At 37.7% G+C, this 22,320-nt stretch overlaps 1 protein-coding gene across 6 annotated transcripts in view; it reads right to left on the bottom strand.

The window, feature by feature from the left end:
* sdk2b (sidekick cell adhesion molecule 2b) overlaps nucleotides 1-12,395 on the bottom strand; it is a 316,443-nt gene extending 304,048 nt beyond the window's left edge. For 3 of the 6 annotated variants that reach the window (XM_032574400.1, XM_032574403.1, XM_032574405.1), the window contains exon 1: nucleotides 10,459-12,392. In XM_032574400.1, the coding sequence (XP_032430291.1) occupies nucleotides 10,459-10,546 (88 nt within the window). In that variant the 5' untranslated portion in view covers nucleotides 10,547-12,392. Of the gene's footprint in view, nucleotides 1-10,458 lie in introns of all 6 variants that reach the window. The other 3 variants (XM_032574401.1, XM_032574404.1, XM_032574402.1) reach the window with 2 other exon arrangements.
* Between the last annotated feature and the right edge of the window lie 9,925 nt (nucleotides 12,396-22,320).

The raw sequence follows: 22,320 nt of genomic DNA, 5'->3' as shown, positions 1-22,320 counted from the left end.
GGACCAAATTATCACAATAAAATTAGAATACTGTAATCTGAATTGGAGCACTGACGCCATCCTGCCTTCTTCTGCAAGTTTAGCTCTAGGTTTACTTGTTCCAGTTAGGAGACATGACTAGTCTCCCATTCCAAGGCTACGCAGGTATTTAAAAAGTCATTTTCAAAAAATTACTGAATTGTAGAGTAACAGTGCATCTCTTCTGTCTGCTTTTGTGAAATGTTACTCAGCTGTGTGTTGTCTAAAGTAAAGGAGATGTTATGTTGTAATTTCATTGGAGAGGTTATTTCTAATAAGTTTCACTCCTGCCATGTGAGTCCATCCAGGTGTTGTGTGGCAAATATGAGATGGTTCTTTCGGACTGCTTTAGGTATTCTTCTGTCTTTGGCCATTTTTGCTCACTGTTCTGGGATCTTTGTGACCTCATCCAGGAGGTATACTCTACCTCCTGGATGAGCTGTCGACTTCCAAAGTCGACCTTCCAACTTTGGAAGGTCGGTCTTTTCTGGGAAGGTTCAGAACTGTTTCTTCCAAGGATATCAAAATCTCATAATACCCTGGTCTATGTATATGTGATTTACTGTTTACATTTACAGATAGCTATATTTAGAGAACAAACTCAACAAGCAGCTAGATGAGACGTTATTATATTTCACCTTAAACACAAAGTGGACTCTCATCTGAATTAGATAATGTAAAATGGCATAACAAATTACCTAAGCTCCTATTTGGCGGTGTGTTTGGGCATAGATTAAACGTTAATTAGGTTTAAGACAGAGACGCTTTACACAAATTCACACACTTCTATTCTTGCATCTGTTCTCATCTTAGACATTTACACAGCTGACGTAACATCTTCACACAGGAAAAAACGGGGGAAAAAAAGGAAAACAGAGGCAAGATGAGCTTAACACCCTTTTGCCACACGCATTCAAATAATTGATGAGAACCAGGTTTATGCACATACACAATGAGGCACATATTTAAAGGACCCTTTTCGCAGCCACATGAATAGCAGTGGGGCATACATGTAGTACTAAAAAAGCAGGTTGATTATGAACCGTTTCTTTCATATCAGAAAATGTGAAAGAGGATTTGAACAGTGTTCACAGCAATCAGTAGTTGGAAGTTTACTTATGTGGTCTTCAGATTCTTTTATCCTGGGGCTTTGCCTCTGGCCAGTGCCAAACTAAGCAGGGAATAGACACCAGTCAAGTGATTAGAGAACAAACATAGGGAATGTATCAGATCAAAAGCATGTATATTTTTAAATTAAGATGAGGATGTCGATGAGAATCTGTCAATTTGGTGACACCTTCCACTTCCTGCTCTTCCTTCACTCTGTCACATAATCACACTTTTGTAAGTGGCACTTCTTACTCTGGCACATCTGTAGTTAAAATCAATCTTTCACATAAGTGTTCACCTTTTTTCTGTTGGATTTCTTGTAATTAATCTTCAATTTAACGGCAAAAGTACACAACATTTTATCCATACACAGGGCACATTGTACGTGTCACATCAATTCCTCTGTGTCAGTTGGCACCGATAACACGAACTGGACACATCCTGCTGAAGTGAACCGAAACTGAACAGATCACCGGACTTCAGCTGAGAATAGCCTTATCACAAGTTTACATCCTTCTGAATAGAGCTAGTTTTAAGAGGCTCACTGGGCACCTCATAATTCCAACCACTAACCAGACGCAGACAGAGTTGTTCTTTTATTTTCAAAGTAAATATTAGGAGGTGTATTTCTTGACACAATTTTGCCAACACTGGTGTGCCAAGAAATAGGCTGTTCATTTTTAGAATGCCTTCACAGAGGATAAACAACTACTCTTTTCAACATCCTACAAAATCTGTCAGCTCCAACTTGAACATATCCAACCCTGCTTCAAATTCTAAACAACAAAGCCAAGCCACTTCACAAGTCCCAGGTCATTGATTCACTGGTAAGAGCCTACATATGCTGCCACAATAACAAAAAGCAACACGACCCACTCTACAAAGACCTTCTAGTTCATTTTATGTCTTAGCAGGAAGTGCTTCCAGTTTGAAGGCATTTTTAGTTCTTATTAGTCAAAAACACATTCCATAAGTGTCTTTGCATTTCTGTCAAGTGTTATGAAAACAGATGAATTGATCAGAAATTTGTGATCGTTTTTTGGTGGTCGATCAGTCTTTCTACAGATTATCTGTGTCTTAACATACTATAACGACATGGTGACAGTTTTAACCAAAAACTGTGTAAAATAGGTACTTTTTTTAATACGTTACATACTGCAACTTTAATTTTGTAGGGAGGAAATATATGGTTCAAGTTGACTATGTGAAAAAAAACAAAGCTTTACTCATGTAAAGAAAGAAATAATGATTACAGCTACCAAGATGCCTATAGCATCTTATACTGTTGACTAGCATTACAGCAATCTTTGTAGATCTACACCTACAATATTTTCAAAATTGACATATGTTGAACATATGTTGAACAGGCAGGAGGCTGAGGAGCATCCAGAGCAAGAGCATCAGGCTGAGAAACAGTTTCTTCTCTTCAGCCATCAGACTGCTGAACTCAAGCTCCACCTAATTCAGCTTAATCTCATAAATTATTTACATACACACACCCCCGCACACACACTTTTTAAATATATATATACATCTCTATATCAAAAAATATTATTCATTTAGTTTTATTTATTTGCATATTAAATTTCTTAATCTTGGTCTGAATTTTGTACCACAATAAGCAAAGGTGGTATGACAATGAAACATCCTTGAATCCTTCAACATTTTCAAATGCAGCGTGATCCATAACCGAAAGAAGCTAAAACCACAAAACAGATATGAATAAGACAGCTTTGCTCTGTCTGCTCAGCCTTCCTGTTATCCTCTTTGAGTTTCACACATCCTCTTGCAGCCTGAATGATTTGTAGCGCAAATAGTTTCTTCACAGATAACATTACATCTGCATGGTTCAATTGAGTTTTTTTAACATCCTTACTGATACACAGAATAGTTAACTTTAAGTCTTCTTAACTCAATGAAAGCTTTTACACCACCGAGTGTTGTTGTCAGCACGACCTTGTGGCACTTGTGTTTTGAACCCTCACTAATTGGAAATAAAATTAAATAATAAATCAGTTTGTTTTTTCCTCAAGCAGCCAGTCAGTGGTCAGGGCCAGTTAAGCAGAAAATTGACAGATAATATTATTGAGCCTTTCTGGTTTTGGATGCAATTTCAAAACATGGACTCCAATTAAAATTGAGCTCAGAGCATGCATTAAAAGGTATGAACAGCGACAAGGTCTCAACTGGAAGTACCTATAGCTACCTTCACTCAATCATATTGGGAACTGAGGTCAATATAAAATCAGTACCACTTCAAAGAGCTGCTGAATTGCTTTCCAGTGACAAAAAATAATAAAGACATTTCTTTGGATTTGCTATTATACAGGCCTTGGGTGGAAAGATTTCTCCCATTGAATGCAGAACAGTGAAACTGTGGACAACCCTCTGAGAAATCTATCCCTGGACTTTGACCATGAGTTTTCCTGCCAGCCCTGAATACTAAAAATTATACGATGTGACCTTTTGCCAAAGCGCTGGCTGCAAGGATCTAGGACACCCAAACCACCCCCCACACTCTCCCTCTCTCTTATTTCTAAAAATCATTCCGGTAGCAGACAGCTGCTACAAGGAAATGAGATCCCAAGTCTGTCAATTAGAATGAGTGACAAATCAGGAGATTTGTAGTCTAGAGACATCCACTCACCCCTCTGTCTTCACAAATCATTCATCGTCTAACATCAATGGAATCATTTTTAGAGGCTTCTCTTATTTTTACTTTGCCCATTTCCACTCATATTACAAATCAATAATTTGTGCTTAGCATTCCACAGAAAGCAAACAAAGTAGTTCAGATGTAACCTAAGTGAATTAAGAGACTAGCTTTAACAACTTCTGTATACAGCTAATCAATCAATACTCAATATCAGTTGTTGAAACCATGATATCACAATGATTTATAATTTATTTATTGTCTTTATGTACTGAATGTTGCAATTTAGAGTGGGTGAGATGAGTAACTCGGTGGTCTTTCCAAGGATCACCCGGTTATATAGCTAGAAGTGCTAAAGATGAGCAAAGCAAGAGTTTATGCTTTAAATGACAGTGAAAAGTGTTCGCCAACAGTAGGAAGTGTGTCAGAGTAGTAGTGCTTGAGGAAATGTTCTCCTGCCTAGATTGTCTGAGACCGCCATCTAGCCACCATGATTTCTTGATGAGTAGCTACTGTAGATAAAAATTTGTGATATTTTAATGCAATATCAACTTCTGGCTCTCTATCAGGTATAACCTGCCAATCCCATAAATCAGTATGTTTTTCTAAGTGCTGTGACACATGCAAAAAAAAATTTGCGGCAAGTTTTTCAATACATTGAATAGTTTCAAATACAACACGATGAAGGAATTACAATATTATCCCCATTTATGCAGCAAGAATCCATTTCTAACCTCTTTTTTTAAAATTAAACTCAAAAACTCAAGTGTGGCAGAGTACAGATCTGTAGGTTGTTGTGTTTATACTGGGAAACTGGTATGAGTTTTTAGTTTGGATTACATTCTTGAATAGGAAGAAGATAAAAACTTATTTATCAGCATCTGAATAGCCGATGACTGATCACAGCAAATCAAGAAAAATGTGTTTTTTTTCTCCAGTTAATTGGTGTGTTTTTAGTTTTATCTTACCCATTTAGTGACATAAATTGAAAATTGGCTTGACCTACAATTATTACCTGTATGTATGACATTTGATAATACTGAACAATTGTCCTGATACAAAAAATAAATTAATATTAATAAAAGTACATTTCAGGTCACGCTATGACTCCAGCTTTATGATACAACTAAGATTTCCAGAACAATGTAGCACTGAGCCACCATACAGTGAGGAAGTGACACCAGTACCTCCTCCACAATGGGACTCGATATTTCTGCAACCAGCATATAAATGTGCTCCTTTGCTGCTTTAAGTTCATCCTGAAAATCAAATATAGCTGAAGTATACAATCGAAACCAATATGACTGCGGAATAAAGAACTTTTATAAATGTGTTAACTTAATCTGTAGAGATTCAAATTTATTGTTTTTTTCTAAAAGCATGATCAGACATTAGAATAAGCTAAAGTTCTTTGAGTGGTTCTCTTTATTAATTGGCTATACTCTGTTTTGATGAATCACATTGTGAAAGGACAAAATGTCACAAAGATTGCTTCTCTTGGAAATCTGTTTCTCTGAAAGTGCCCCACAGGAAATAGTCACAAATATCGTTGATTGTGTGCCTTACGTTTTTTGTGATAAAAATGCATTCAATTTTGCATTCCTCTAGTCAAGCGCTTCAACCAGACTGCATGCATTTCATTCCAGAAAAGCATTTTCAAACCAATCTCCAAAGAGATTCAAATTTGAGATGTCATTCTTGACTTCTAGTTCTTTTTTAATTAGCTTGTTTTTTTAATACAAAAGCTAAAAACAGACCATTTATTTGAACATTTGGCCAACCTCCTAAGATGAAAGGGACTTATTCTGAGTGTCACAAATCTGACAGAAATAAAGTTCAAATAAAAGTTAAGGTTGAGCTACAACATGTCCATCTAGATCGGCGGGCTTTGAGTGACATAGATGTCAAAGAACAATCACGTTATGCTATATGTTCATGTGTACAAAAAGCACACAACAGAATCCTCACTGTGATGATTCACTGGAAAAATGAAGAGGCCAAAACATAAACGCTATGTGAAAAACTAAGTACACCTTGCGGCTTCCATCAATTTGTGGACTGATGATAAATGCTGATAACCACCTCTATTAAAAGCCAAAGTTTTTGTTTTTTCTGCACTGGCCACAATGTCAAAAAGACAACTACCAGCAATAATCTTCGAAAACTATTTGTTGCTGCATACGCAGAAGGGATCTGAGGTACTTATACCTATTTCTGGCTAATTCCAGTTTCTCGTTAGGAAATATGACCAACATAATAAAATTATTTAAGCCATATTTGTTTTTTTTGCCTTTCAGCCATGAGTGACGCAATTATATACATTAGGAGCAGTGGTGCTATTACATATATCAGCGGTATTTTGTAAAGAACTGGTCAAAATTACTCTACAATGCATCTGATACTGATTATTGTAGCTGGTAAAGGTGCTTTTTTAAGCATATAATAATATGATTTTTGTTTCAGGCATTTTTAGCCTTTAATTGTGTGTTATAAATCAATATCGTTTGGAGTTTTATGTTTTTGTACACTTGTAGAACTAAATCGCTGCGTAACCTGCTAAAGACCACTGCATTGTCTTTCTGTTATGTACTAGAACTGAGAGCGGGTGCACTTTATTTTTAATATGACTGTGTTTTCCCAACTTGACAGTTCAATATGGACCTCTTCTGCTGCTGCTCTAAGATCTAAAATAGGTTTGTTTGTAAAAACAAAACCAGCTGGGAAGCCCAGCATTGTCTTGGCTTCAACTCATCAAATGAACAGACATTAAACAGATCTATAGTTATCACTTTAAACAACACATCTGGAGTAAATTTAGACGATGCACAATTTAAGGAAAGCTAGAGGTTGCACTTGTGTCAAAAAGCAGACAGAAAGTTTAGGTATTAAAGAGACTTTGTTTGAAGCACAAAGTACTTTACAAATGTTGATTTGAACATCAAAACTGCTGACAGTTTCAACTGTACATTTCCCAGCCACGAGACAGGTTCTGAAACATATTTATCAGAGCAAAGACTTTTTTTCCTCTTCCCTGCTGTGCACAATTATGATGAGTGACAAGATCCAACATCCAATGTTAAGGCACAGAAGTTCATCTCTCTCTGCTCAACAAGCCCTAAAGGAAGTCTTCATAGCCCTTTGGTCTGATAAAGGCTATTCTCCCGTTGTAAAAAAGCTGTTTCAGTGGACTAGTCATTAAAATGTGCCGGGCAGCAGCCGACACGTCCATCCAGAGGCATGCTACTCGCCTCATCATGTTCTTTAATCATAGCGGAAAGAGAGCAGCCCACACCGGGGTCACTTTCAACGAGCCACACTCTGAACGGTCTGAAGAGAGTCCAATTAAATCCTACATTTTCTGACCCAGGAGCGACTATGTAATGGGATCTGAGGGCCACGGCTCGATGGTCCAAGCAGAAGGAAAGTGAGAGTGATTGGCAGCACTTCATCCCTGACGCGATCAGTCACATGTGTCTTTCCACGCCCCTGCCCAGCCACCAAAAAAAAAAAAAAAAGAGCATACAGTAAAAGCCTTCTACCCAGGCTGAAGCTGTGCATAACATGTTCTTACTCAGGTTGCTTGGTTAAACAAGCATTCATAGGGAAAGAGGGCAGAAGATATCCATCCAGGAGCCAGGCAGCAAGTAGAGATATAGTTACAGAGTGAGAAAAAAACAATAATGTCAGGACTCTTAATCCCTGGGACACACTAGTTATCAATCTCCTGTAAATGTCAGGCACCGGGATATGGCCTCATGAATGATGGATATCTTCTGTGTCATTTTTTTCTCATCTTTTTCTACATTGTATTATTGAGTGAACCACAGCCAGAGCTCAAACTCTATCTTGAAAGGTAATACTCTCTCCTTGCAGTGGAAGCAACACTTGAATTCCAACTAACAAAGAGGAGACTTAGAAGCACAGAAAACCAAAAAAACCAACTTAATTTTAGTCTCAATGGTGACATGTCATTGTCAGCCAAAAATTTTAAAAAATTAAGGATCACATCATCTGAAAAAAATGACAATGCGACACAGATGTGAAATGACAATATAAAAGAGGTAACATCTCACACATCACACTCTTCTTTTCAATCATCATGACCTGACCAATCTTCCTCAGTTTTACCTTATTGGTCATAGATCAGGGTGAGGCATAAAAAGTAGAGAAAGATCTTTAAGGTGACAAAACATTGGTTGGAGTTGTATGCATGGCACATACAATATTTCCCCCCATCAAAACGTTGCCATTCAAGCAGTCCTCTGCAATTGTGATATTGCAAACATTGAAAGTGGGTTTTATGTACAGAGTACAGACCTATTAATTAAGTGAAAGCAAGGCTGTGCAGACGTATTGTGGTTTACTTAATGTAAGTGGTATGTGGTGAGTATGTCTTGCCAAATCGAGCATCAGAATGGAGAAGAAAGGTTCAATAACAGTCTGAACATGGATTGGTCTAAGACAAACTGGTCTGAGTGTTTGAGAAATTACTGATCTAATGGGATTTTTATCCACAGCATCTCTGAGATTTACAGAGAAAGATTAGAAAATGAAAAAAAAAAATCCATTGAATTGCACCTATGTCACTGGAAATCTTTGATGGGCAGACCTGTTTACGATGACAGGAATGCAACAGTAGCTCAAATAACTACTTATTACATCCAGGGTATGCAGAATACCATATTTAAATGAGCAACATGTTGAACCACACCATGTACCACTCATGCCACCTATAAACAGGAAACTTAGGTCACAATCCAAACTACAACAGACTGGTAAAACTTTTCCTGGTCCGGTGGGTCTCAATATTAACTGCAACATTTAGATTGTAGGTTCAGAATTCAACATAAAAGTCATGAAAGCATGGATAAATCTCGCCTTTAAGTCAGTATTCAGTTTTGAATGGTGACGGTGGTTAAATGATGAATGTTTTCTTGGAACACTCTGGACCATTCACCAATCACTAAGCATAGTTTAAGCACCTCAATTTACCTGACTATTATTGCTGGCCATATGTTGACTCCTTTGTGACCAGTGGACCAATCTACTGATAGCTATACTTCCAGCAACATAATGCACCATGTCATAAACCTAAAGATTATTTTCTGTATATTACAGTGTACTCCGTAGTCAGCAGATTGTAATCAAATACAGTAGTTTTGGGACGTGGTGGAACAGAAGATTTCTGACACAGATGTGTGGCTGACCAATTTTCAGCGACCGCGTGATGCCATCATGTCCATATGGATCACGATATCCGAGGAACGTTTCTGGCACTCAGATACTCATCCATCCCTGATTTAGGATGTACATTACTCTATTAGAAATTGGCAATTGATTTTTTAGAAATAAAAAACATTTTAGTACATTTTAGATGCACGTTTTAAAAAGCCCATCTAGGGACAAGTGCTGCGAACTAGCTGTTGCTATTGCACTATGACGCAAACATGGGACTGCTGTTGCTGTTGTTCAGTTTGTCTATGTCGATGTGTGTCTGTCCCTATCAAATAAACTCAAATAAATTGCTGGGACAATTGATAGAACTTTTGTCTTGCAGAAAGAATGTCCTGGTTTTGAATTTCACCATATGTAGGTTTTCTCTGGGTACTCTGGCATCCTTAAGCAATAAAAAAACATTACTGTTAGGTCAAGTTGGCTTCTCTAAATTGTCATAATGTATGGGTGTGTCTCTGTGTTGTCCTGTGGTGGAGCAGCAATCTGTCCAGGGTGTACCTCTCCTCTTGCCCAATGACCCTGACATAGACACCACCTACAGACCATGCCATGATATCCAGGTAAAGAAAGTGGATGGCTCTATGGAGTAACCACAACAGAGCAAATGATTGTGTTTAAGATATTCTCTATGTTAAACTTCTAACCTTACAACCATATATCAACAAAAACAAGTTTTTCTTGTCATATGCAAAAAAGCAATTTGCCAGTGGATAAAAATTAAAAATAAAAATAAATAAATAAATATACCCTAGAAACTAACACCTTGCAGGGATGTGACAGCTGCTTTAGAGAAAATGTTGGCAGCAGACTCCGTCTCGCCCTGTGTTCCCAGTCTCTCCACTGGAATATTACAAGGATTTTAGGGGGGATTTTGATCTAACTCTGTCATTATACGAACAAGCATTGTTAATATCGAGAACATAAAAAAATCATTTACAATTTACACTTAGCAGCTCAATCTTTCTCTGATTTTTTTTTCTTATCTCCAGCGTTTAAGCCCCGATCGCTGTTCATCAGCTGACAGAGCCTGTTTGTAAACTGCGTAAAGTTTGGAATCCAGCGAATTGGAGTGATTAATTACTTAGCACTCATTAATCCGCTTGATCTTTTAACAAGACGTATTATTAAATCTATTTAAAACTAAGAAAAGTTGATGATTCTTGGAAAAGTGGGTATAAACCTTTCAGAAGGTATGATTTGACCTTAAATAAGTTTGGATATATTTGAAGTCCAGGTTATGAATGACACTGGAAAAAAGTCTGATTTTTATTTTAAGAGGAGTGTATGTATGTGGCAAGGGAATTAAAGCGTGAGTACAACAAAAAAAAGAACAATGACAACGTCGGAGCAACTGCGTCTCCACAACGGAAAAGCTTCCACATAGACATCCAGCAGAGCAGTGGGGCTACACCACGCGGGGCCTGATCGGCGCCGCTTCTTACCTTGAGCTGGCGTGGAGTGGATGAGAAAAGGAAGAAATAAAATCCATGTGGCGCGCCACATCGATCCGCTCCAGCGCTCCGCCAACATTGTTCCAAGCCGGCCGGAGTGGCCAACAAGTGCCAGGCGGACTGAAGTCTGATCCCCCGGTGCTGGAAACCCCGGCGCGGATCTCCTGCTGCAGCTCTGTGGGTCCCTCTCTGTCTCGCTGTCCGTCGGAGCGCACCAAGCAGAGCGCACAGAACGCGGAGACAAGCTGCTGTTCAAATTCGGTCAGACAGTCTGTGTTTTTTTTCTTATTTTTCTTCCTTTGGACAGTTCGAGTTCGCTCCACTTCCACAGACTAGGTGTGATACTCAGGATAACGTTTCCTACTGAGCATTCTCTGAGGGTCCAAGTTTGAATCTCTCTCTCTCTCTCTGCACCTGTAATGACTGATGGATCGCACACTTCCCCCCTCTTTACATCTTCCAGCTTCTTCCTTCCCTTTTCCTTTGCACGCCAAACTTCGCCGGCTCACAGTAACTCCAGAGCAAAGAGCAGACTTTTACTTCCAGTGGTTCTCCAGCCCAGCTTTTCGTCTTCTCTGAGAAGCTGCGGAGAGGAAGCAAGGGTCACACTCCTACAAAGTTCCTCTTCAAGGCTCGCTGTCAAGGTCGCCAGTTCAGTTTGACAACAACGCTGACGAGAAGTTCCGCAGCTCTAGGAGTGAAGGACGAGGGCGGCTGCTGCTGCTGGAGGTGGAAGAGGGAGGCGGGGGGCACTTCCGCATAGTCACAGTATTGTGGTCTGTGCCCGGCTGCCGGTTCGTCTGTGTGTGTCGGAGACTGAGGAGGACGAGTCCTGGGTTCTTCATGAGGTAACAGTTGGATCCAACGAATTGGCATCGCAGCGCATGATGCCACCATGCGGTTAAGCGCAAAAGCACACCCCACCGGACAACTCGAACATGTGCAGGACATTTTGAGGCTTTCCACATCACAGACAAGGTGGAACAAAGAAAATGTTTAAAGAACTAGTTTCCTGTTTGTGTTGCCATAATCACAGCTGGTGGATTTAACATGCAAATGGTGTAGTGTAGTAAACCCGATACTTATGACTTGCTCCATGATGATTCTGCGTGTAACTGGATCATTAATTGAAAGTGAAATGTTTAAAACAGTAATTCAGTCATTGATTATCTGAAAGAAAAAAAACAGCTGCTTTTCAGTCTGATTGGATGCAGAGCTTCAACAAATCATCAATCTTTAGGCCACATATTTTCCATTGAATTTTGGTTTGCACTTTGACTAGGCCATTCTAACATAAATATAAGTACGGTTTACCTTTTATATCTGACCACATGCTTGTTCTTTAATCTAAATTAAGAGGCCCATTCGGAAGAGCCATTGGCCCACATGTATTAGATGCTGGCTTGGTTTACTTAAATCAAATGAATGGTTGATGACCGTTCATCAACCATTCATTTTTCAATTCAATCATTCATTTTGTTATGTTGGAGCAGGGAGACATAAAGCACTGGATACTGTTGAGGGTAGCCAAGTTGGGGCAGTACCTTAAAGGGCACCACACTATTGGGACTTTAATGTAGAAAACATGATTAAATATCCGTAGTTGGTGTCTTTGTTCTATATAAAAACTGTACTTATCAGCATTTTTCACAACTTTTAGCATAATACCACAGAAGTTTTACATTTTTACAACGTTTTTTTAAGTTACACATTGTGTTGGTTCTCTAAATTAAAGTCATTTGATGAAGTTCAAAACTGTGACAAAATTATATAAAAAATATGTGAATTATTTGGAAGTTATTGTTTTACCATTTTATCGGCACAGTAAAGATTGATTTTACTGTCTCATGACAAGTTTAATGCTATCAATCAAATTAAAAAAAACATTGACTTGCTCAGTGGATTCTTTCATATATCGTTTTCTGTATAATTTCAAAATTTCTATGATCACAATTTCTGAATTTTCGCATTGCCTGTTTAAATAAATGTTGGAGAAGGGAGAGGTGAGGTAGTGATGGACTGAGTCTCACCTTTGATGGTGAACAGAAACAGTAAGAGCTGCTCTGTTCTTCAGCAGCAAAAAAGACATGGTCAAATAATTTAATCCACCAACTATTTTCCAAGAAATATTTAATTGGGGTGGGAACAGTAGGAGAGTCAAGGGGGTTGAGGGGAACTGGTGCAGAAGTGGGTTAGGGGGCAGTGGTGGTGGGTAAGGTTAGGGTTAATTTTTGTTAGTATTTGATTCAATGCTTTTTTGTTCTGACAACTTGACAAACAGATTTTTTTGTGAAACATACAAGAAAACAACAGATGTGGGAGAATGCTAAAAGCTTCATCTTGAGTTTCTAAACCTTTCCAGTCATTTAAAACAGGAATGCTCTGTTCCCATTTTTCCCCTGGCACTTATTTCTTGGCAGGAGAAGCAAATAAAGAAAATTAACTGTCAGAATATCTAAGAAAAGACTCTTATTCTGTTCAAATGTTACAAATTCACACAAATTAAAAGTAAAATCGTAACACTTTTGGCTTTTTGGCTAACAATATGAACTAAACTATAAACAACAATGGGCCTGAGAAAATTAATTAATCTTTAGTTAATTTTTGTTAAGCTTTTTTAAAACAATATTTAATGTATTTTCAATCTAGTGCGGCCTTTATCCACCTGATTACTTTATTTAGATGAACTGTAACTTAAGGAACTTGTTAGTCACTCTCAAACACTGCAAATCCATTAAAGCACAAAACAACTTAAATAGTTCTTTAAGTTGTTTAAAGAGCAACTTAAAGAATAAATATGCTGGGGGAGCAAATTGTGGCTGATTGGTAGGGATATTCAGTATTCATTATCCCATAAAATGTTTCAGCACATTTCATGAGCGGTTGGAGGTCCATTAGAAACAGAAACAACAGAACACAGGTGGCAAAGACACTGGGTACATTTTCTGTAATATCTTTTTGATACAGAGCACAAGAAAAAATACACCAGTCGAGGTGCATATTGTTGGTATTATTCATTTACTTTTTTTTTGTCTATTTTTTTTGTCCCAGCAACACCTCCTGAAGATGTTGCCCTAGACAACCGCCTCTGTTGCCTATGCTATGAGCCGACTCCTTCCATCTTTCCATACACTGACCAGCTTTCCTGTCCCTGCTAAAGAAAGGGATTACTACAGCATGATGTTGCCACCACCATTGTTCACAGTAGGCATGCTGTGTCAGATTTATGTACAGGTTGGAACCGGTTTTCCACACAACATTTTGTGTGAAGGTGACATGGTACTTCTCTAACCAGAGCACACTCTTTCATATATATAAAATGCTCTTTGCAGATTGTAAATATGAAATATAACATTCTTTCAACAATAGTTTTCTTTAAGGCACACTAGACTTGAATCCAGACCACTTGTCTTTTCAACAGATTGTCCAACCAGGTTGTGAACCTCTGCAGCTCCTCTTGAACTAACATGGGCCTCTTGGCTGCTTCATGTGAAAGGGTAATATTTTTAGGGAGACTTACCGTTGTGCCATGCTTCTTCCATTTCTTAATTATGGACTGAACAGCGGTGTCTGAGAAGTTGAAAGCGCCGGATTTTGTTTCTAATCCTGTTTTAAATGTCTCCACAGTTACATCTGACCTGTCTGCTGTGCCTATTGTGTCTATTTGCTCTATTCATGTTCTCAGCCTTAAACAATGAAAGATAAAAAACACAATCATAGCTTGTACTGACCTAAAAACACTGATGCAAAAAATAAAAAACTGTCTCTGAGTGCTGCAATAACAGTCAGCTGTACAGATTCAGAAACAGTTCATGCCTACATTGTTAAAATGAAATATTATTGATAATCAATTCAATCTGCATTTTTCTTGAGTAAAAAAAAAACTCTGATTTTTAAAAAATACAGTTTACAGTTACAGTTTTAAAATAGTTAAATTCACTATTTTAAAATGGCTTTGTTGACATACTGACTAGACAAACTATATTTCCGATACAAACAGATTTAGCTTATTAGGTGCAACGTGGTGCAGCACAATGGCACAGTTGTTAGCACTGTTGCCTTGCACCACTTGCAGTTATTGCATGATTTGTGCCATGGGAAAAACCCTCCTACCGTCAACCTAGTCCAATCAAAATGCAAGAAATCTAAATTTTGGGGTGGGATAAAATGCAGTGTTGTCCTGCTCAAAGCACTCTAAACTCAACAACTTAATTTAGTTAATCACATTTGTTTTTCAATTTGCACAAATACTCTCAACCTGGATGTGAAAACAACCCCAGGTGCGAGCTCCACTGTTTGGAAGGAGTCAAACTTAGTAATTGACTCGATGGACAGTTTGTTGACTCTTATGTCAGTTATAGATTATGTAACTGCAGAGTTTGATGTCTTCGCATTAGCCCTTATGGCCCAGTTCCACCCCACTGTCCAGAACCCCGAGAGCGCTGGTTCCATTTGGGAGGGTCAGTCTGACCAATTTTGAAGTAAGTAATTTATTGATTAACTGTCGCCTCACCGATAGCCAATTCTTCACGCTAGTCTATGTGATTTATTTGATCCTAGCATATTAACCTGGCCTAATTCACAAAGGAATGTTTCAAAACCTTTATAAATCAAAGTCACAAAGGAGGAAAGCAAATTGGTGTCAAAATAGGTACTACTGGCAAGTGATTTTATGTGGCATATCTCTATCTCAAAGCTATGACCAAGCAGCTCGAATTCTTCATTAAGGGTAACAAAGCAGCTCCGTCGCTTTCAGCATGCAGTATTTTAAAGTTTGGCTTCAGTTTGATGCCTGCTGTACCTGAGATCCTGGATGCTTTTGTGGTAATTTTCTAGCCAAGCTTGTAATGTTCCTTTCCTTTTTAGCTAAGGCTATGAAATGCAAAGTAATTCCCCAGAATATAGGAGGCACATGACATGAATAGAAAAAGTCACAAATGGGCTGTGCTGAAAGTACTACCACAGGCTGGAATCAGAAGGGCTGCATGTTATCTTTTCTTCTTTCAGGAATATAGGTTGGAGGAGAGGGTGAGAAAAATATGAGTGGAGGACAGAAGGTGGAAATGAGAAGATAGAGAGTGACTGAGCAAATGCTGTTTCCAGGATAACAGTGGGAACAAAGTGGAGACAAAGGAAAAGCAAAAGAAAGCATGGCTGAGGAAGACATGGCTGAGGAAGACATGGCAGTCTTGAAAATGGCAGAATTTTTGGCAGAAGAAAGCATGTTTTTGATGTTCCTACAAACCTAGAGGCCCATCTAAGCTACCATGGGCAAAATAATGCACCATGGTAATGCCGTCTGTTTCTCCACAGCAGGATATTTTAAAAAACTACTTCTATCCACCCTCCTCCTTTTTTAAAAGAAGGTAATACCTTGCACAAAAGTTAATAATGGGAGAGTTAACATCAGGAGAACCATGATGGAGTATCTCGTCTACCACCCTCAGGGCTGCCCAGGGACCCGATTATGATTTTTCAAAGTAACCTTCCTGCTGTGACCGAACTCAGCAAGAAAGAAATCTTAGAAGAAACCTTGGTCAGAGTATTTTAAGCCACAGCCCTGCACAAATGAAGCAGAGCTGTTCGGGTTGCTTTCCTTGCTCTCATGCAGATGCAGACACCACCAGGTGTTAGCTCCTGGTGCTTTTGAGCGTAAACTGACTGTGATCACAGGTGCTAAAACAGATTACTACACGCTGCATTTTTTTCTTTTTTTACCAGTCCCCAAAAGTAATATCAGTGATGATGGTTAAAAATTATTGGGTTATAATTAATTTGAGTAATTCTGGCTTTTATCCGTGGCATCCATATTTAACACTGTATTAAAGCAAAAATAGGCTACTTATTTTTGTGCACCAAAGAAATTAGCAAGGAAGAGTTTAAATTTAAGCAAAATATACATAGTTGCTTTTCTTGCTAATGTACACTTACTACAAAATATTATGACATTTTTGACTGGTTTGGTTTTCTTCCTTGTTGTAGCACAATTTACTTTCTATGACACCTGTATTTGCATTTTTTAACACTCATTTTGTATTTCAACCTTCACAAAATTAAATGTAAAATGTGGATTTCAAATGTTTCACCATTCATTGTGAGAGTCAATTGTCATTTATTGCTGGAAAAATATATTGCTAACATCCAATTCTGGAAATCCTACATGGATTTATACTGAAATTAGAATTTCCATCACCTGGAAGTTGAAAGAAGTGGGACAGCTAACTGTGCTCCTATCAATGACTTTTAATTCTCTTAGTCTAATTTGCAGGTGTCGTATAGTCCAGTACTCCTTCTCAATTTAAAGTTTTCAGTTATATTTTATTCAGTTATACTTTGGACATCCAAATACATCATATTGGTAGAAAATATTTAATACATTTTACAAAGCACTTAACTGCAACAGCATAATTTGCCATAAATCAAGTAAAATAAAAATCTTTCCAAATGGAAAGACAAAAATGTCCTTATACTTAGCAGAGGCACAAACTAACAATGTAAGATCTTGTTTTACTGAATCTTCAACTGTGCAGAACTTACACTGAAAAAGAAATGAGTCAAAGCTGACATTCCCCAATGTTTTGATGCCTTAAGAAAAGAAACATACAGCGAGGAAGAAAAGAGGCAAGGGAGTGGGTGTCTTTGATCAATCAGACGCAGTTGTATTTTAAACATGAAATGTGCTCAGGCCAAAACTCCGAACAGGAGCTCAGACTTTTGCCTGAATTTGGTAAGGATTTTGCTCCAGTTAGAATGAAATAGCAAGCAGACATACAAGTCTAAAAACATAGCACCCCCCAAAAAGAAATAAAACATAAGACTATGTCCATCGAGAAAAAAACAGAGGTCAGAGTTGTGCAAAGAAGACAGGCCAGAGGGAGTACTTCAAACAGACCTTTAGAGAAGTTTAAGTCCACCTCCTTGACTCAAACACTCCCCCTCCCCCCATATATATATATATATATATATATATATATATCCTCTGCTAACCTGATGTTCCAGGATAAAACTTGATGCATCAACCTTCAATGCAGTTTCTGAAAAAAATAATAAATAAATAACATTAAGTAGAAAAACAGAACAAGATGCCTGACTTTTGTGAATAAAGAATTTGCCTTTATAAAGGTCATGTACTTATGTCACAGCTTTTCATATAATGCCGCTTTGATACTCCATCTATGGCTGGGGTCACCAAGCCCAGTATTCAAAAATACAGTCCTGCAACTTAGAGCTGTATACCTTCTCCAACACACCTGGATCAAATGAACAATTCGTTACCAGGTTCCTGGAGATCTGAATCACATGATCAAGTTTCCTTACATTTATCCTGATAGCTGTTGGAGTAGGCCTTGAAGAAATTTAAAAGTTTGGCAAATCTCAAAGGTTTGTCAAATATCAAGTAAATAGAACTTAAGGGAATAGTCTGGTGGTAAAGAGATGTGCTACTAGAAACAGTGTAGGTTCAGAGATGGCATTATTTAAGACAACCCTCCTGTGCTAACCATAATATGCTATGAACACAGTTGTTGGGCAAAAATGTCTTGAGGTTATACGTCACTCTTTTGAGGAAACTTTAAATGTTAAGTACCTCCAACCACATGCTCACCAAAAACTATACTTTTTTCCTCTGTTCAGTAGTTGGAATGTGTGGATTTTAAAGTAAAGAGAGTTGGGGTGGATATTCTAGTTGCAAGTGGACAACCTAACACAAATTATTTATTTGTTCTCATACATTTTCACCCTATAATATGTTTGGTATTTATGTTTGTGTATAAATCTGGAGGGACAGACACAGTGGTGGTTGTAGGGGATCCACGGTGGGGCGAGGATGTTTTTCATTGGGGGAACAGGACAAAAGAATGAAACCAAAAGCAACTGAACTGAATTTGTGAAATATAAAGAGTGTGACATTTGAGGAAGAAAAGTGATCGACAGTGTAATTTGTGTAAGATCTTTAATCATACGCATCTTCACAGATGGAGACGAGTAAAAGAAAAATCGAGTCTTGGTCATTAGTCAGAGAGATGGTGAGAAATCATTGAAAAAGCAGAGACATGGGAGTGGAACTGTTTTTTCAGAGACAGATGGCCGAAATGGAAAATAAATATGCTAAGGGGAGCCATGACAACCTTTGCAAAAAAAGAAAGGTAGGTGTAGATTTTACTGATGAAAAAGATGAAACTGTGTCAGACAGCATGACAGAACATGGAAGTGAAGAAATGCATGAAATAAACAAAAATAACAAAGAAACATCAACCAGCTATGGTTCTTTTGTCACTTTAAATTCTGATATCGAGTTGGCTCAGCTCAACATCCTCCCACATCTTTTAAAATTCCCAAGATGTTTTTAGTTGAGTTTTTTTTATTATTAATTTACATTCAGCACCTATAAGGAAACTGGTGCTGGTGGCATTTGTCATGGATTCGCACAAACTGATTTCTCTTTTTTTTTCTGTCTTTCTATCTGTTTCTCTCTCTTCTAAATCTTGTACTAGTGTTAATTACACAAATTTCCTGTAAGGTTATTACTCACAATTTCTAATCACAGACACTGTGACTTGTGTTTTATTTTTCTTTTTTAGAATTCTGCAACCTCATAAAAACAAAGACTGTGGTGAAACTAAAGAAGTAGAGTGAAGTTCATTTTTGTTTTTTTTCTATGAAAATGTTTGGGGATACAATACTTCATTATATGTTTATAGAGACTACTTGAAGAAAAAAAAAAGCATATAACTTTGTCATCTGAATGAACCACAAGACTTATGAATTTTGATATTGAGCAGATCAATGTAAAAAAGCACAACATGATCACAAACACTTTAAACCCACTGTAAAATATGGTGGTGGAGGAAAGTTTGCTTGTTTTTCAGCAATGGCCATGGGTACATTACATTACATTACTGTTTGAACTATGAACTCCTCTAAGTAGTGTAATCAAGAGTCAAACATGATATTGTCGTAAAAAAAGTTGGTTGAAATTGGCCAAGCAACAACGTAATGTTTTAAAGAACCCTGAGCTGAAATGTCTCCACAACAATGTGCTAACACAGCCATATAGAAACGTCACGTTTCACATCATTGCTGCTACATGTGTTTCACTAAGCTACTGAAGGATTGGTGAACCTAGTTTCTCACACTCGTTTCATTTTGTCTTATTTTTTTTAAACAAAGTGAGGAATTTATTGAAACATTTTGAGTTTTATCATGTCTTATGTCAATTAAAAAAAGTTAATGAATGATTGAGAACTTATTAAAATTGCTGGCTTTACATAATGAGTCATGCAACACAAGCTGGTTTAAAGAATAACCTATTTAAAACAGTTTTGAAATGTTCTTAAGGTCAATCATTTTCTCCCTTTTATTAATATTGAAAAGCCTAATTAGTCACATTTCCCACAAAGTAAAATTGGCAAGGATTATGCATACATAATAATATAGCACTGTTCTGAAGCTCTCATAATAATAAGGTCAGTGGTCCATGTGCTAACCAAAATAGGAGAGATTTTTTATTTACTTCATAAATTTCTCCCTACAACTTATTAAGTTATAAATATAACTAAAACATACAAGTGAACCCTGGTTATGGATTCATATACTGTTCCTTGTTTAACCAAGTGAGGTTTGATTCAAGTACATTTAAAGGATGACCCAGCTGAGCATGCACACATTACAAAGGTCTTCACAGAAATAGTCAAATAAAACCGGCACTGCATCTGAGAGATTACGAAATCCATAGAGGCACATCGAATATACAGCTTGTGCATGTTTTCTTAAAAATGACAATGCGTCTTCACTTGTATAGACCGTCATTTTACGGTTTATGTAAAATATCTTGGTGCTGTATCTGTACTGTCGCTCTGCATCATCCAAATAACCGGCCTGGGAAGCGGCTCTTTGTTGAAAAGATGTCAAATTCAATCCAAATGCTTAATGCTGCACCCATAAAAGATAAACCTTTATATAATATGAAACTATGAACTGGCTGTATATAAAAACACCCGCGGCCATACAAAGAAACAGACTGCAACATAACAAGTATAAATAACATCACCACTAAATTCAGCCTCCTATGATCTTATTTCCTTGCAACACTCCAGATCAAACATCAGTCAATACAAAGTTGTAATTGGTGCAACCAAAAGACCTTGGGCACCTACATTAGATGAGACATTGATGTTCCTCCACCCACTGATATGTGTTCAGGTCAGAGCTTGTGACTCCAAGCCTAAAGCTCTGAGAAAAGGCATTCAGTGCTTAGCTTGGAGAAAACAGTGGCCGTTTGCCGCGGTCATCTTTCTGATGGACTCTGAACCAACAAACCCCCACAGTGCTTCCTCCTCCATACTTGCATTGTTTAGTGGTACTGTCCTTCATTTATTAATTTACCTGTGATGTTTTCAGTAAAGACTCCCTTTATTCAAGTTTTCATCGTTTGTGCAAATACTTCTGGACGAAGTTACCTTTTAGGCATTTCATATTTTGAAAAGTAACTTCCCACAAGAACTTCATGGTGCATTTGAAAATTAAGTGCACTTCTTTGAGAAGCAGTGCAGCAGGGTCAAAAAGCCTTATGCAATCCAACTTGTATTGACCTTCTGTTTACTCTCCACAGTGGAGCACAGAACATCAAGACATAGACGAACAAGAGGACATGACAGACTCTGTATTGGACCTCTTTTGTACCTGCCGTAGTGTAATGCGTCCTTGCATCAAATATGTTTTTATTTTTTTCTAATTCATTCCATAACACATTCAGTCTTGAACTCTATAAATGCCCTAAACTGAAACATGTCATTTAATTTAATTTTTCATCTGAAAAACACTGTTTTCACTGCAAAGATACATTAAGCGTAAGGAAATGTCAATTAACCTGCAATCTGTATTCCAATAAGAACTTTGATTACTGAAAATTGAATAAAACATCTTGATCTAAGGCAGTGACATTAGACTGACCACTGCCTTCCTACGCAATTCTGCTGAGGGTCCAAAGTCTTTGATCAATGCAAAGCGTAGAAAAAGAGATGGATTATACCAGGCAAGTGAAGCATACTTTTGTGGTGAGAAAACAAAATCTGAACTCATTTAACCATAGCTTGCAATAGCACGGAGTGGGTTCGCCCACAAGTCATAGCTTAAAGTTTACTTTACACTTGTTAAAAACAATGGTGTAACAGCACACCAGAGTGTTGGTGTTTTGTGACCTCCTGGTTGAGTCATCCACATGGCCTTCAAATGGTTTTTGTAGGCTGCCTACTCTCCAAAAGTTTTGCCTGTCCCTTTTTTCACAATTTATTGACAATAGCTCTCAGTATAGTTAACTGGAGTCGTGGAGTCTTACAAATGGCTTTGCAGCCATCTCCAGACTTATGTGTTTCTTTGGACCTGGTCATTTTGAACTCTTTAAAACAACTTTCTGTCAAACATTTATATCAAAGTTATTTACATATTATACAGCTGTTGCACTGACTATGAATTAGCCCTGGGGGTGACTGGTAAAACTTAACTCTAAAAAATATGGTTTAGGATTATAAAAGGGAAGCAAGGCTGGTTTGGATTATGTTTTCCCTTAGTAAATAAAATTACTGAAATGTATTTCAATGTATTTTCCCAGGTTGTTGACAGAGATAAACAAAATTCTTTCATGATCTGAAACATTTAAAGGAGTCTTTAAGGGAGTATTATTTTACATCACATTAAGTATTAAACTCCATATTTTTTTCCTTAGATAATGCATTTCTAAATAGGCTATTGAGATGGAATTCACACAAAATGTGTGACAACCCAAGTAATCCATATGTACTAATGATTTTAACCAGATTAGTCCATTTCCATAACAGCACCCAGGAAGGAGGAGTT

This window comes from Xiphophorus hellerii, chromosome 10 (assembly GCF_003331165.1).
Source record: "Xiphophorus hellerii strain 12219 chromosome 10, Xiphophorus_hellerii-4.1, whole genome shotgun sequence".
Taxonomy (NCBI): domain Eukaryota; kingdom Metazoa; phylum Chordata; class Actinopteri; order Cyprinodontiformes; family Poeciliidae; genus Xiphophorus; species Xiphophorus hellerii.
The sequence above is the reverse complement of the archived record's forward strand: the minus strand, read 5'-3'. Positions and strand labels throughout refer to the sequence as shown.